The sequence below is a fragment of the Lampris incognitus genome, chromosome 6 (assembly GCF_029633865.1).
Source record: "Lampris incognitus isolate fLamInc1 chromosome 6, fLamInc1.hap2, whole genome shotgun sequence".
NCBI lineage: Eukaryota > Metazoa > Chordata > Actinopteri > Lampriformes > Lampridae > Lampris > Lampris incognitus.
In genome coordinates, this window is record NC_079216.1 from 54457735 (window position 1) to 54472861 (window position 15127).

Genomic DNA, 15127 nt, shown 5'->3' on the forward strand with positions numbered 1-15127 from the left:
CAGGGTGTTGTGATGCGTCTAGTGCAGCAGTGTGTAGTTGGAGGGAAGGTGCATGTGTTCTTCCAACCCGCTTGTGTCCCTCCTGCCCTTAGCTTGCTGCCACTGGCTAGCCTTTGTGGCGAATAGGGAAGCATCCTAGCGTGTAAGCCTTCCCTTGCCAGTACATAGCCTCTCCTTCACCAAGACTCCTGCCAGGCCTCCCCGTGGCCACACATGGTAACTGGGGTCTTGCGGCCCCAGGCTAACTTGGCAGGGGATCTCGGAGCAGCAGCAGGCCCCAGAGATATGGTGTGCAGGCCCTGGCACCTATCAACCACTGCCCCGCTGCCTTGTGGGGGAGTCTGGGAAGACGTAAGGCTAAGGGAGCTTACCCCAACAGAAAAGCAAGCTGTGGCGGCACGCTTTGAGGCGGTTTCCGAAAAACTGGATTTCCGGCAGCCCCCTGCAGTTGTGTTGAGGTGCCGGTCGTCTAGGGATCCCCCTTGCCATCGGAACCATCTCCTCTACAATCAAGTCATGTGGCGTTGAGAGTAGCGCACCCCCCATGCCACTTTAAAAACCATCTCTGCGCAGGTATCTTCTGCTATCTGAGTCCTCAAAGGACCCACAAATAGAAGAAGATGGTCATCATCAGGCACGATGGACAACCAGCAAGCAAGTGTGTGTGTGTGTGTCGGCCCTGTGTGATGGCCTGTCCAGGGTGTCTCCCCGCCTGCCGCCCAATGACTGCTGGGATAGGCTCCAGCATCCCCACGACCCTTAGAGCAGGATAAGCAGTTCGGATAATGGATGGATGGATTAATATAGTATGTCAGAATTCCAAAAAAAAATGTGCAAACTTACGTCCTGGTTTTCCAGTAGGCTTCATTGTGTAATAGAATATAAACAACATTGCTCTACAGCTCTGTGTAGTGTTGTTATCTGCATTTTATTAAACAGCTCTAGGAGAAGTAAATTTTGTGTTCTCTGTTCACAGATTGCTCACCAATGACATCACTGGCAGTCAAAACTGTTGCAGCGTTTCAGACACAGAAGACTGCTCAGTATTATGGCTGCTAATGGAGTCTTTAGATATACGTGTGTGTGTATGTGGGGGGGGTGATTTGTATGAAAGAACTAACTGAAAAGCATCCTGACCCACCATCTTGACCCTCCAGTAAATAACTCTGGCTTTGCATTATTAAATATTTACAATGCAAGCTGAACTGCAATACTCTCTGACAGTCCTAAAACAAACCTTGGACCACTGTGCCCCCATTTTTCTTACCCAATATCGCTATTTCTTTCTCCCATCTTTTACTCCATCCCTCTGTCTCGTTCTGTCAGGGGGTGTTTATTTCACTACGGTTTTTATTCTGACCACTGGATGGACCAAAGCAAAGCTCCTCATTTCTAACAAGAGTGACAGCGCTGACATGCCAAGTGGCATGTGTACTTTTCTCTCGGGGGCTGGCGAGCATGTTGTACTGCACTACCATCTCTTTTTGTGAACTGGGTCCTCGTCTGTGACCTCAATGGAAGTACTCAGATTTTTTTTTTTTTATTGGGTGCAGAGTCCATCCTTGGCTGTGTGCTGGCTGAGTCACATCTCAGCCAGCACACAGCCATTGCTGTGCTCTCACAAAGATGGTGTTATCTATTATATTTCTTTCTGGAAAAAAATAAAATAAAAGGCGGCCCGGTGGACCAGTGGTTAGCACTGTTGACTCACAGCAAGAAGGTCCTGGGTTCGAACCCCATGTCATCCCAGGTCCTTTCTGTGTGGAGTTTGCATGTTCTTCCCGTGTCTGTGTGGGTTTCCTCCGGGTGCTCCGGTTTCCTCCCACCATCAAAAAGGGATGCATGTTAGGGTTAATACTCCTGTCTGTGTCCCTGAGCAAGGCAATGGAAAGAAGAACTGGAGTTGGTCCCCGGGCGCTGCAGCTGCCCACTGCTCCTCTACAATAGGATGGGTTAAATGCAGAGAACAGATTCGTTGTAAGAATACAATGACAAAAATAAAGTGGCTTTCTTTCTTCTTATTTCTATACTCCAATCCGTCTGTGTGTATGTGTGTGGTCAAATTCAAAAACCCATCTTTTTCGTTGTGCTTTTGGGCACACTAAGCTGCCATTTTCAACCACCAGAAACAGAGCTTTTTAAAAAAAATAAAAACCTGGCGTCTGGGTAGCATAGCAGTCTATTCCATTACCTACCAACACAGGGATCGCAGGTTCAAATCCCCATGTTACCTCCGGGTTGGTCGGGCATCCCTAATTGGCCGTGTCTGCGGTTGATAAGCTAGATGTGGGTATGTGTCCTGGTCGCTGCACTAGCGCCTCCTCTGGTCAGTCGGGGCTCCTGTTCGGGGGGGAAGGGGTAACTGGGGGGAATAGCATGATCCTCCCACGTGCTACGTCCCCCTGGCGAAACTCCTCACTGTCAGGTGAAAAGAAGCAGCTGGCGACTCCACCTGTATCGGAAGAGGCATGTGGTAGTCTGCAGCCCTCCCCGGATCGGCAGAGGGGGTGGAGCAGAGTTTGGGACCGCTCGGAAGAGTGGGGTAATTGGCCGGATACAATTGGGGAGAAAAAGGGGGGAAATCTAAAAAAAACAAAAAACCTTTCGATCAGTATTGAGCTTCTGGTTTCTTTGGTGTTTCAATGTGGACAGCAAACTTTATGAAAACGATCCCAAAGTGCTACAGTGGACGGAAAACATTCTGTCCGTTTTTACCATGAAAACGCCTTTCTCGATTCGTCCATGTTAGTGTGGACGTTCTCAAGGTCAGCCTCCACAGGTGAAAGGTCATAGTTTAACAAGAGCACACCCGTTCAACAGGCCAACTGGGGGTTTTGGTTGCTCAAACTTTTAATTGGCACCGAGACTTTGGGATTCACTAGACTTGAGCTGTTTCTCACAAGCCCCTTCCTCCCTCCTCTACTGACACACATAACTGGGTTTCCCCTTCCATGGCCGTTAGTGGGTGGTCTGCTCACAAGTACAACACACACACACACCCAACCCGCCCTCAAACAACTTCACTACATATAGGCACACCTTGAAACTGTACAGCATGTCCAGCCACTGCATTTCCAATGCTCCGTAGCACCCCCTGGCTTGTGAGTATGTCAGTAGACAACCGGTCCCACATAGCGCCCAGCGTCAGACAGGTTATCCAGACACATATTTGAACAACTCTAGCATGGATGTAAACTGGCATGTTTATAAGAAAATGATCCGGACCTTTACATTCGATGGTTTGGGGCATTTCTCTTATTCATTTGGGCAATGAAATGGGGTTAATTCCAAAATACGTCCATGCAGGGAAGTTGTAGGATGTTGACACAGTGTGGTGGTCTGCTTTATCACTTGTTTTCAATACGAGAGATTTTCCTTTTGTTCCACCAAATAATGCTTAATACTTATTTGTTTATTTATGTTTTTATTCCCCCCTCCCATTTTCCTCCCCAATTGTATCCAGCCAATTACCCCACTCTTCCAAGCCGTCCCAATCGCTGGTCCACCCCCCTCTGCCGATCCAGGGAGGGCTGCAGACTACCACATGCCTCCTCCGATACATGTGGAGTCACCAGCTGCTTCTTTTCACCTGACGGTGAGGAGTTTCACCAGGGGACGTAGCACATGGGAGGGTCACACTATTCTCCCAGTTCAGTTCTGAAACTTCAGGAATTTATTGTAAATGGTTAAGGGTTTTGTTTTTGTTTTTTGAAACAGGGTGCAAAGCAATGGGATGGTCCGAGACTGGCTCCTTTAGGGACACTCTTTGCACATATACTGAACTGTAACTGGCGGATTAAATATAGTTATAGATAGGTGTGACAGAGTGGGGTGTGGACCAGCTGTCCTGAGTTGGCTCAGGATGGAGAAGTTGGTTCCACACCCCAAACGAAGAGACCAGAGCTAGAGAGAGGCTCTATTTAAGAGGCTTTGGATGAACATTTGTTTTTAGTCTTTTTACATGGGTTTTAACTCTGGTGATTTCAAAGCATTGTTTTAATAAATGGGCTGTTGTGCCCTCATTTATGATCTGTGCCTGTGTCTCTGTACCGGGAAACCCAGGTAGTGACAACCTATTGCCACACCGGTAGCCCGTACAGCTCCCCCGTGACGGGAAAGAGATACAGACCTGGCGACTGGAAGGCATGCCAAGAAGAAAACCGTTGGCTTGGGTCACGGCAGCAGTAGAAGACCTCGCTGCATTGTGGGCCGGCAGCTGGTTCCAACCAGTTGCTGAGGGACAACAGCCCTAGCCAGCCAGCTCCCTCCGTCCCCACAAGGAGCATCGGCATCTCACCCAGCGGCAAACCCTGCGGTTCATAGTCCAACTGCCCTGTAATGGAGGATGTGACCACCTCTCCTGGTCTGTGAGGATGAACAGTGGGGAGCTGCCTCGTGGAGAAGACTGGGGAAGGGTCATCGTCAAGGGCGCTGGGCCCTCCCAGTGGGGAAGAGTGGAGGGGTGGAGGAAGATGGCCTCAACCAGCGGACCTTAGGGAGAGGGAGATTTTGCACTGGGGACATGCTGGTGGCTAGCCAAGTGAGGAATGGAATTCATGCGTCAGAGTCCAAACAGCTAGCCACCAGACCTACCGGAGCCAGCACCCTGGACCCACCCTGAGGGAGAAGAGGAGCAGCGAGGCACTCTCTCCCTACAGTGCCCGTTGGGGGGGGGGGGTTAGGCGCTCCCAGGTAGTGGCAGCCTGTTGCAACATTAGCCATAAATCCCCTAGCTTGGTTAGACACCCCTCACCGCTAATAGAAAATTTCAAGGAGAAACACAACATAAATATAATAAACAAGACCTTGTGCTTTCTCAGCTACTCTGGAATTAGTCTCATCTCTATGTACCTATCTTAAGTCTCTTGATTGTGTTTTGTTTTCTCGTCGTGATGTTGTTTAAGCCTGTGAGCACAGTGATGCTGACTCTGAGAATCAGCAACATGTCATTTTTCAAACTAAAAGTGCTTCTGTTGGCTCTCAAGTGCCACCACACTAGGTATGGTATTGATGGTGCTATTTGTCAGTACAGTTGAACAATTGCTTCAGCTGTGTGTGTGTGTCTGTGTGGGTATATATTAATTGTGTGTGGGTTTACTATTTATTGGGTTTAAAAATAAAAAAGGGCTGAAAACACAATTGAGTTTCATGTTTTGTATTTTACCGCATTGGGATTTCTTGACGTGATGCCCATTTCCCTTATTTTATCTCGCTGGAATTTCCTATTCATGGCAAGATGGCATCGGGGGTTTTATTCCATTTGGCAAAGACGAAGAATAAGCCATTACTTATCTGCTAGCTTAAATTTCACTGAGTGGTGGCTGTGTGACTCTTATCTCTGATAAATGGACAAACGCATCAGCCAGGGGGACACGCCGCTCTGCCAATCACTGCCTACCATAAACACTTTCTCACATTAATAGCGTCGCATTCTCACGCTCGTAGACATCAGCTGGGCACGCACACACACAAAATTGCTTGGCTGGGTAACACGGTGTAATTCCAGGGAGAACTGCTCCACCAAGGTGAGGGTGGAGTCCACTGCAGAGGGTTTTTTTTTTAAAGCAAAAGGTTTTAATTTTGTGGATGACAGGAACTCCATGTCGATTAGCTCTGAGCTCTCGGCTCGCACCTGCAAACCAACATGGCGGACATCCAAAACTCTGCTCTGATGTCCCACAGAGCTATTATAGGCTTATCAGGCTGAGTTAATTTGTGGTAATTAGACTAAATGCTTTGTTTTTGGAGGGATTGTAAGATGATGGATGGCTCTGTTGGCTGCTCTCCTGTGGTGGCCACTGGAAAGTTCAAATTACTTAGCAGAGCTGTGTTTTGTTTTTGTCTTTTTTTCCAGGTAGGATATCTGTTCATTGAACGCTAAATACTCTCATTTGTTAGGTAGACTTTAACTACAGGCTTATTCGGAAAATACAGCACTGAAAATGAACTTTCAAGCTGTTGTTATTTTTGTTCCTCTTCCTGAGGAGATATTGAACTGACCTGGTTGTCTGCTCTTCTTCCTTACCCTCTAGTTATGCGGCTGTGGGCTTCTCGGCGTGGGCATCTGGCTCTCTGTGTCTCAGGGCAGCTTTGCCACCTTCTCACCCTCTTTCCCCTCGCTCTCCGCCGCCAACATGGTAATTGCCATCGGCGCCATCGTCATGGTAACGGGCTTCCTCGGCTGTCTGGGCGCCATCAAGGAGAACAAGTGCCTGCTATTGAGCGTGAGTTACTGCTCCCCCCCTGCAATTCTCACACAAACATGCACTCACCAGCCACAATTCACTCCCTCCTCCTCGCTGCCACACCTGTTGTCTCTTCAAATCCACAAGCTCGCTCAGGAAGACGCAGACAGACAAATGATCCGCTGGCAACTTTTTGCATATAGGATCCCTAAGCAGAGATAAATGTTCACACACGAGTTAAAATGCAGCGATGTTTTCCTCTTTGTCTTTCAAAGGGGTCCTCTGAGTAGTTAGACATATAACAAGCTCAACAGGGAGTCTGGATTAAGCTCTCGGGGCTCAGAGGGGAAAAAGTGAAGCACAGCAGTGGGGTTCTCTTATTCTGCCAATTAAGAATGAACAATCATGTCTCTTCCATGGTTTTGGTCACAGCATAATGAGAGAATTGTCAGACAGGGGTCTTTTTGCATCACTTACATGGTTGAATTATGTCGCAGGCCCAATGGTTCTTGATACTTCTGTGCTCAAAAATGGAAAATGTTCAATTATTTAACACACAGAATACTCTCTCGACTTTGCACTGTTTGCCTAATGTTGAACAAGCATTTTTATTTTGAGGTTATGGCAATTATAAAGTTGAGAGAGAAATTCTCTTTTTTTGGGGGGGGGGGTTCATTACTTTGTAAAAGCATAATTTGTTAAAAACGTTCTGGAAAATAGCTTTCACCAAGAAATCCTAACTAACAAATGGGAACGCTTCGAGAAAGGTTTCTGTGAAACATATGAATTACTTGTCCACAGATCAAAGACATGTAGATCAGGTGAATCGGCCGTACTAAATTGTCCCTGGGTGTGTGTGTGTGTGTATCTCGGTCCTGTGATGGCCTGGTGGCCTTTCCAGGGTATCTCCCCACCTGCTGCCCAATGACTGCTGGGATAGGCTCCAGCATCCCCACAACCCTGAGAGCAGGATAAGCGGTTTGGATAATGGCTGGATGGATGGATTTTTTTCCCCCATTTTCTGCCCAGTTGTTTCTGGCCAATTACCCCACCCTTCCGAGCCATCCTGGTCGCTGCTCCACCCCCTCTGCCGATCCGGGCTGCAGACTACCACATGCCTCCTCCGATATATGTGGAGTCGCCAGCTGCTTCTTTTCACCTGACAGTGAGGTGTCTCGCCAGGGGGACATAGCGCATGAGAGGATCACGCTATTCCCCCTGGTTCCCCCTCCCCCCGAACAGGTGCCCTGACTGACCAGAGGAGGCGCTAGTGCAGCGACCAGGACATATACCCACACCTGGCTTCCCACCCACAGACACAGCCAATTGTGTCTGTAGGGATGCCCGTGTTACCTCTTGGTAACACGGGGATTCGAACCGGCAATCCCCATGTTGGTAGGCAACGGAATAGACCGCCATGCTACCCGGACACCCCCTTGAAATTCTCTCTTTGCTATTTGCGACAGAATGGGTTGTGTGGCTCAGTGGCAAAAAAAGAAAAAGTACATTTTTATATTAACTTTAAATAAAAGTTGGTGCTGTGGTTGATATTTGCTTTAAATCGCAAAGACCTCAATCCCTTGAAGCTGCTGCATCAATTTAAAGCCCCACCGAATTCTCAGTGCCAGATGCAGTTTGCTTTACCTGCCCATGCTGCTGATGTTTGGCATTAAGTCACTGCAAAATAAGCCTTTGGATGGAGGTATTTCATCTATAGCATATTATATCATTGGCAGAACCTGGGGGGAAAGATAAGTCTGTTGAGCAGCACATGGATGCCTCATCGCTGATTTTTGTCTGTCCACCATTAGCAAACCCAGAGACGGTGCAGGCAGCTTTAGAAGGATGTTAGATTTCCCCGGACGTATGCTGCAGATCTGAGCTTCCACCTTTCAGCGCTATCTCCAGAGTTACTCTGTGAGCAGCTCTCTCTTTGGGTTAGAAATATGAAATATATAAATATATTAAGATTTGACAATCTTTTCAGTAAACTCTTCCAACCCCCCCCATCCTTTTTTTTTGTCAACAGACTCAAAAATCAGTAGAGACCTAAAATATCTGGCTGAAACAGCACAGCCCAAAACTCGAAGAGTGAATTGCTAGAAAACTACACCACAGACCTCATAATTATGTGCGAATGCATACAATGCAAACACCTACGCTACACATGCACTCGCACGCATGCACGCACGCACACACACACACACACACACACACACACACACACACACACACACACACACAAAGAGAGAGAGGGAGGGAGAATATGCAGAAGGCCAGTTTTGGTCTGCAGAAGGTGTTCCTTCAGCGCTCAGCACTAGGGAAAAGGTGAATAACAGATTTTGAAGAGCTTGACGTTAGTAGTGATATGCCAAACTGGTAACCCAGAAATTCAATAAATAGCTGTAGGAGCTCTCGCTACTGTGATGAAAATTCCATTTTGGCCTTGATTCTCGACACGCCTCCCAAAAGAATATGAAACTGATGGAGCGTTCTAAAATGTAGGAGGGTCGTTGTGTTGTTGTTGCTTTTTCCTGCTGCTTCCTCTCATGTGCCAAAAAAAATTGTTCATTTAGCCTAGTGTTGCATCTCAAAACTATGTATGTACACACAAGTATACAGTACAGAGTACAGATGATCCTTGAGACGAGTTGATTTGCATTGGAAATAGAGGGATTATCACACATGGCTGGCAGAGGGACGCAATAGGAGAGGAGACAGGGAATGTACTTGGCTGTCGGAAATAAATGTTAAAATGAAATGAGCCCTTGCCGCCTACCTCCTACTCTCACACATTTACAAGCCCTCCAATATATTCTCCTTTCTCTCAGTGTGTGTGTGTGTCTCTCTCTCCATCCCTCTCTTTCTCTCTCTCTCTCCCCCTGTCCCTCTCTCTCTCCCTCTCTCTCTCTCTCTCTCTCTCTCTCTCTCTCTCTCTCTCTCTCTCTCTCTCAATTGCTGGCTTTGCCTCTTACGTTGTCAGTCACTGTGTTTACACTGTATGTTTGTTGTCGCCACATTAATTGTTAATATGAATATGTCCCTTTTACATTATTCCTACACATTATTGTGTTCTGCACATTTTACTTAACTAAGCATTTTAATTCATGGAAATGCATCATACAAACAGACATAGAATATGTTTTATGGAAATGCATCATACAAACAGACATAGAATATGGTTTATGGAAATGCATCATACAAACAGACATAGAATATGTTTATGAGTGACTGTGTGTGTGCGGGCGTGCATGGGTTAGGGTTTGTGTGTATGTGTTGCATTAGTTTGTTTTCAGATGACCTGGGATGCTGTATACTGTATGCGGGAACATCAGTAATTCCATGTGTTTGGATCTCGTGCCTCCTCATAAAAAAGATGAGAATATGCGGTGTCTGGATGGCGTGGTGGTCTATTCTGTTGCCTACCAACACGGGAACCCCCAGTTTGGATCCCCATATTACCTCCGGCTCGGTCGGGCGTCCCTTCAGACACAATTGGCCGTGTCTGCGGGTGGAAAGCCGGATGTGGGTTTGTGTCCTCGTCACTGCACTAGCGCCTCCTCTGGTCAGTTGGGGTGCCTGCTCGTGGGGGGGGGGACTGGGGGGAATAGCGTGATCCTCCCACGAGCTACGTCCCCCTGGTGAAACTCCTCACTGTCAGGTGAAAAGAAGTGGCTGGTGACTCCACATGTATCGGAGGAGGCATCTCCCGGATCAGCAGAGGGGGTGGAGCAACGACCGGGACGGCTCGAAAGAGTGGAGTAATTGGCTGGATACAAATTGGGGGGGTTAAAAAAAGAGACGAGAATATTCGACAAGACATTTTTTTTTTTTGTGTGTGTGCGCTTTTTCCCCTTTTTTCTCCACAATTGTATCCGGCCAACTACCCCGCTCTTCTGGACCATCCTGGTCGCTGCTCCACCCCCTCTGCCGATCCGGGGAGGGCTGCAGACTACTACATGCTTCCTCCAATACATGTGGAGTCGCCAGCCACTTCTTTTCACCTGACAGTGAGGAGTTTCGCCAGGGGGACGTAGCACATGGGAGGATCATGCTATTCCCCCTCAGTTGCCCCTCCCTCCCGAACAGGCGCCCCAACTTACCAGAAGAGACACTAGTGCAGCAACCAGGACGCATACCGATATCCAGCTTCCCACCCGCAGACACGGCCAATCGTGTCTGTAGGGACATCCGACCAAGCCGGAGGTAACACGGGGATTCCAACCGGCGATCCCTGTGTTGGTAGGCAAGAGAATAGACCGCCACGCTACCTGGGTGCCTCAACAGGAAATTTTAAGTATTGAAAGTAAGCAATTAAGATATGATCAGTTTCTCCTTTGATTTTGTGGCTCTCAGATTTGGCTGCAGCAGAGAGTGCTTTTTCTTCTGATTCAAATTAAACATGTCTGCAGTGTTGGAAAGTTGCATTGTTTAAAGGAGATGCTCTCTCTCACTCTCTCTCTCCCCTTTCTTTCTCCTTCTCTCCCCTGGCAGTTCTTCATTGTCTTGCTGATAATTCTGCTCACAGAAGTGATTTTGCTCATCCTGTTCTTTGTGTATTCAGATAAGGTAAGCGTTTATCCCATTCTATGCACTGGTGAAGTGTTGTCTTTTATAGCTCATTGTCCTTTTTATAGTTGATCATATTTGCATTGATTCTCTATTTAACTTATTTTGCTTTAATTTATGTATTAGTTATATGTGTTGTGCATTGTTTTGACAACTTGTATAATCATCAGGTGCCTCCATAGAGTGGTTATTGTAAATCTGTTACTGCTTGTCTACTCTGTCCCCTCGGCACCCATTGCTTGTCTATCCATCCTGAAAGAGAGATGGATGATGCTCTTCCTGAGGTTTCCCCCCGTGGCATTTTTCCTCATCTGAATCGAGAATCTTAGGATAGGATAGGGGGTGTCGTGTGTTGCGCGAATGTAATTTTGCGTGTGAGGCTCTCTAGAACTAAATTGTGATTTAGGGCTGAACAAAAAAAAAATTGACTTTTATCGCTACCTTGGAAAAGAATGACCTTGTGTTTGCACACACGTGCATAAGCCTATGCACAGAAACGCACAAATAAAAGACATAATTATGATTATTCGTATTACATTTTTGCCGAATGTCCCAGTTCTTATTGGCGGCGGTTGGTGCTAAAAAAAAATTTGGGGGGGGGGGCAATTTACCTTGGCGCAGCACACCTGACACCTGCTTTAATGTCCTCACAGTCACAGAGTTATTAAGAAGAACAATGTAGCCTATAGATGTTGTCAGGGTTCGTAGATGGTGGATGATTGACAGTCAAGACGAGGCGTGGTGGTGGGTGTGAACATGATTGACAGCCACGAGAATTGTCCAATCACATTTGATCAAAAAACATTAAACCAATATCAACTCGCTGCCAATAAAAGTGGGAGTGTCTGGGGCACACAGAACTGCGCCCCACAGAAATTCTGAAGAGACCAATCAGACTGCAGCTTCAGGTCACCTGCTCGCCAAAAGTTTGAGGGCTTACATAAGATATCGTTTGGCCGGCGCCCCTCACCGAGGAAGTATATGTATTCACACAGAAATCAACCAAACACCATTTGAACCAATATTTAATGGCAGCTGACAGGCACTCACAGACTGAAAACACTTTTATTTCCTAATTATACAGCTAAATTATATTTAACATGTTTAAGTAGCTTTTCATCTTTTGATTTTTGAAGGGGGCGGCGCCCCAGCGCCTCTACTGGCCAGCCACTACTGGTTCTTATATATATTCCGTTGCTTCTCAGACAGACAGGTTCAATGTCACGACCCTACAGTAATCCAGTTGGCAAAGTTCAGGTAATGCAATGGAGCCAAATCCCCACCAGTTGGCTCCTTTTAATTGGTCCACAGCTGTGTGAGCGCGCGTGCGTGCATGTGTGCCTGTGTGTGTGTGTGTGTGTGTGTGTGTGAATTGAGTCCCAAGCTCTATATCAGTACTTCCCATGACCCCTCCTATGTATGGAAATGGCGACGAACACACGATGGTTAAGCACGGCTCTAGATGTGCATCATTCACCGCCATGTGAAAGAGAAGTACCCGATTTTCGTGGCTATTCAATCATATCGCCTCATAAATGCTTCCCATTCAAGAGTCACTAGATGACAAATGTTCACAGGACCAACAGTGAAGTGTTTTATCTCTTCAAGGACATGGTGTTGATACGTTCCTCTATTAAAATATTCAAAGTTTTCATGCTGCCAGCCCTCGGGACTGCAGCTAATTCTCCTTTTCTGTTCTAAGGATATTGCTCAAACTTAGTCTCTCAGGCAGATAAAGAAATTCATTTAGCAGCCAATCCATTCTAAGATTTGGATCTGGTCTCGCAGGCACGCCCTGTCAGGAGTAAATATGTCTGTTGCCTTATCTCCACAATATTAACGGCTTAACTCTGAAAAAGCCCCGAACCCAGATCCCTCCAATGGAATCTTAATGGGGAGCCTCTTGAATTCACAGCCACGTCTAACTTACCTGTGAAGTTAAGAGAAGACGGCCAAGTGGGTTTTAAGGATTTCCTGCATACAGATTAATGTGTGTCTGCACGTTAGGGGAGAGTTGCCCTCCCACCTCCCACCCTACCACCAGTTACAGTAAACAACAAATATGTTTTATGTTCCTCCCATCTCCCAGATTAATTAATGTTTATCCCAGTTTGCACATAAGAGCTGATGGAAGCCGATAAACCTTGATCGCCCTGAAATGTATCTTCTTTGATTGGTTTTCAGTTGTCAGCTGATCACTCGGCATGTGACTGGATGTGGCATGCACCGACTTGAAGGAATTTTGTGTCTCTGCATTATTCAGATGCTATTATGTGTCAAGGAACATCAGGGGATAGACGAGGGGAGATTCAGATCTGTTACACGGGGCTTTAAGATGGGACTTTCCCCTTTCTTTTGGATTTGTTGCTCGCCAGCGAAATCTGGGCTGCTGCCCTTCTATGGGCTGCAATCAGAGGAATCACTAATTCACTACCGTTATTTGATCTTATAATCACAAGGCATTTATTAACAAGTCTGGGAGATACACAGCTTTTGGCAGCTTTTGAAAGTCTATTGACATACGCCTGCAAAATAGATATTTTAGTCTTTCAAACAGGTCATCATTAAGTCATGAGGGATGTCTCTGTGAGCTGTGATCCAAACGGGTGACAAGCTGTTTACTAGCCGTAGAGAAGAGACGAGTGTATCTGCCCTGGAGTAAGTCTTATTGAATTTTCTTTCATTTTACCCTCTGTCGCTCCCTCCGTTTAAGACTCTGTCGGAGTCTTTAACGTATGTGCATGGCAGACACAGGCGCTAACATGACGGCTCAGGTTTAGCGTCTCTCGCTGTCTTTGCCCCCCTCCCCTCCTCAGCCCAGTGAGGTCTTACCTTCCTAGGTATGCCAACCACACCTACCCTTAGTGTAGTTGTCAGAAGCCTTGATTAAATATTGTGTAGGGGCTGTAATACAACCCGGGCTGGCCCAACAGCGACCCGGCGTCTGACTGGAGCAGATGGCCGGGTCACACACCAGATTACAGCCGTCCACCTTTAGCACCATGTCCTCATTGTGCTGCAGTCAACCATAGTGTCACGCTGAGCAGAACATCAATGAAAGTTATTAGCCCAGCAGAAGGAATCCCAACCTGGCAGGGGTAGGGGCAAGTGGTCGAGGATGAAGTGGGGGGAGGAAAGGAAAGGAGGCCCAAGATAGGAAAGGAAAAGAGAGGAAGACAACAATGGAAAAGGACGGAGACTGATGGAAGAGGAGAGGAAAGAGAGACCAATTTGAGAGAGCAAAAGAAAAGAAAGATGGGGAAAGAGAGGAAAGAAAGACCGAGACAGGAAAGAAATGGAAGGAAAAAAAATAGGGAAAGGAAGGAAAGGAAGGAAAACCGAAAGGAAAAGAATGAAAAGGGAAGGAAAGGAAGACCGAGATGGAAAAAAGAAAGGAAAGGAAGATTAAGGATTAAGGAAAGAAAGACCGATTTGAGAGAGCAAAGGAAAAGAAAGGTGGGAAAAGAGAGGAATGGAAGAAACAAGCTAGGAAAGGGGGGGTAAACCAAAATGTGAAAGGAAAAGAATGAAATGGAAAGGAAAAGAAGACTGAAATAGGAAGAGAAAGAAGAGGAAAGGAAAGCGCCGAGATGGGATTTGGAGAGAGAGCCTGTCGGCACAGCTGAGAGAAGAAAGGTGGCGAGTGGCACACAAGGGAGGAAAGGTATTAAAGAGGCGAGGAATGTGTGATGGAGTATTTATGAAGGGTGTGAAGGAGGTAGAGGAGGAGAGGAGGGAACGGGTGAATAAGGAAGAAAAGTGGGGTGAGCAGAAAGTGCAGGCCTATAGGAACAGTTTAAAGGAGCGAGTCGGGGGAAGGCTGCTGCAGTTTTCTTCAGTCACCTGCACACAAAGTGCTTGTGTGAATCAGAACACCCCTAAATTATTTGTGATAAAAAGAGACGCGTTCAGAAAATCTAAAGGACACTACTCACACACTATGGTTGCAGATTTGTCGAAACCATCCCTGCAGAACCCCATGTTAAATGAAATGGTAATTTCACATGCCAGTGTGGAAAGCACCGATGTCTCGTTAAGTGTAAAATGCATTAGAGGTCGAATAATTTGAAAAAGATGGTTACAGATTCAATTTATGGTTGAATTTGTAACCATGTCCACAGAGTCACAACTTTTCTAGAGGTGTGTGTGTGTGTGTGTGTGTGTGTGTGTGTGTGTGTGTGTGTGTGTGTGTGTGTGTGTGTGTGTGATGGCTCTCCAAATGTGTTTGTCTGATTGCGTTGCGTGCCATCTCGGGACACGGTTAAGTGAACAAATATATGTTTTAGATGAACGTGTTTCATTGTGTTTTAGAGGTCTGAGGTTTGGCAGGAGCATTATGGGGTTTTTGTTATGTGTTTGTAATTTGGGGAAAA

The 15127-nt window shown here is 46.7% G+C and overlaps 1 protein-coding gene across 2 annotated transcripts in view; it reads left to right on the forward strand.

Moving 5' to 3' along the window:
• Nucleotides 1-15127, forward strand: part of tspan9a (tetraspanin 9a) — a 386869-nt gene that overhangs the window by 331730 nt on the left and 40012 nt on the right. For both annotated transcript variants that reach the window (XM_056281373.1, XM_056281372.1), the window contains 2 exons: nt 6033-6224; nt 10680-10754. In XM_056281373.1, coding sequence (XP_056137348.1) covers nt 6033-6224; nt 10680-10754 — 267 coding nt within the window. The remainder of the gene's footprint in view (nt 1-6032; nt 6225-10679; nt 10755-15127) is intronic.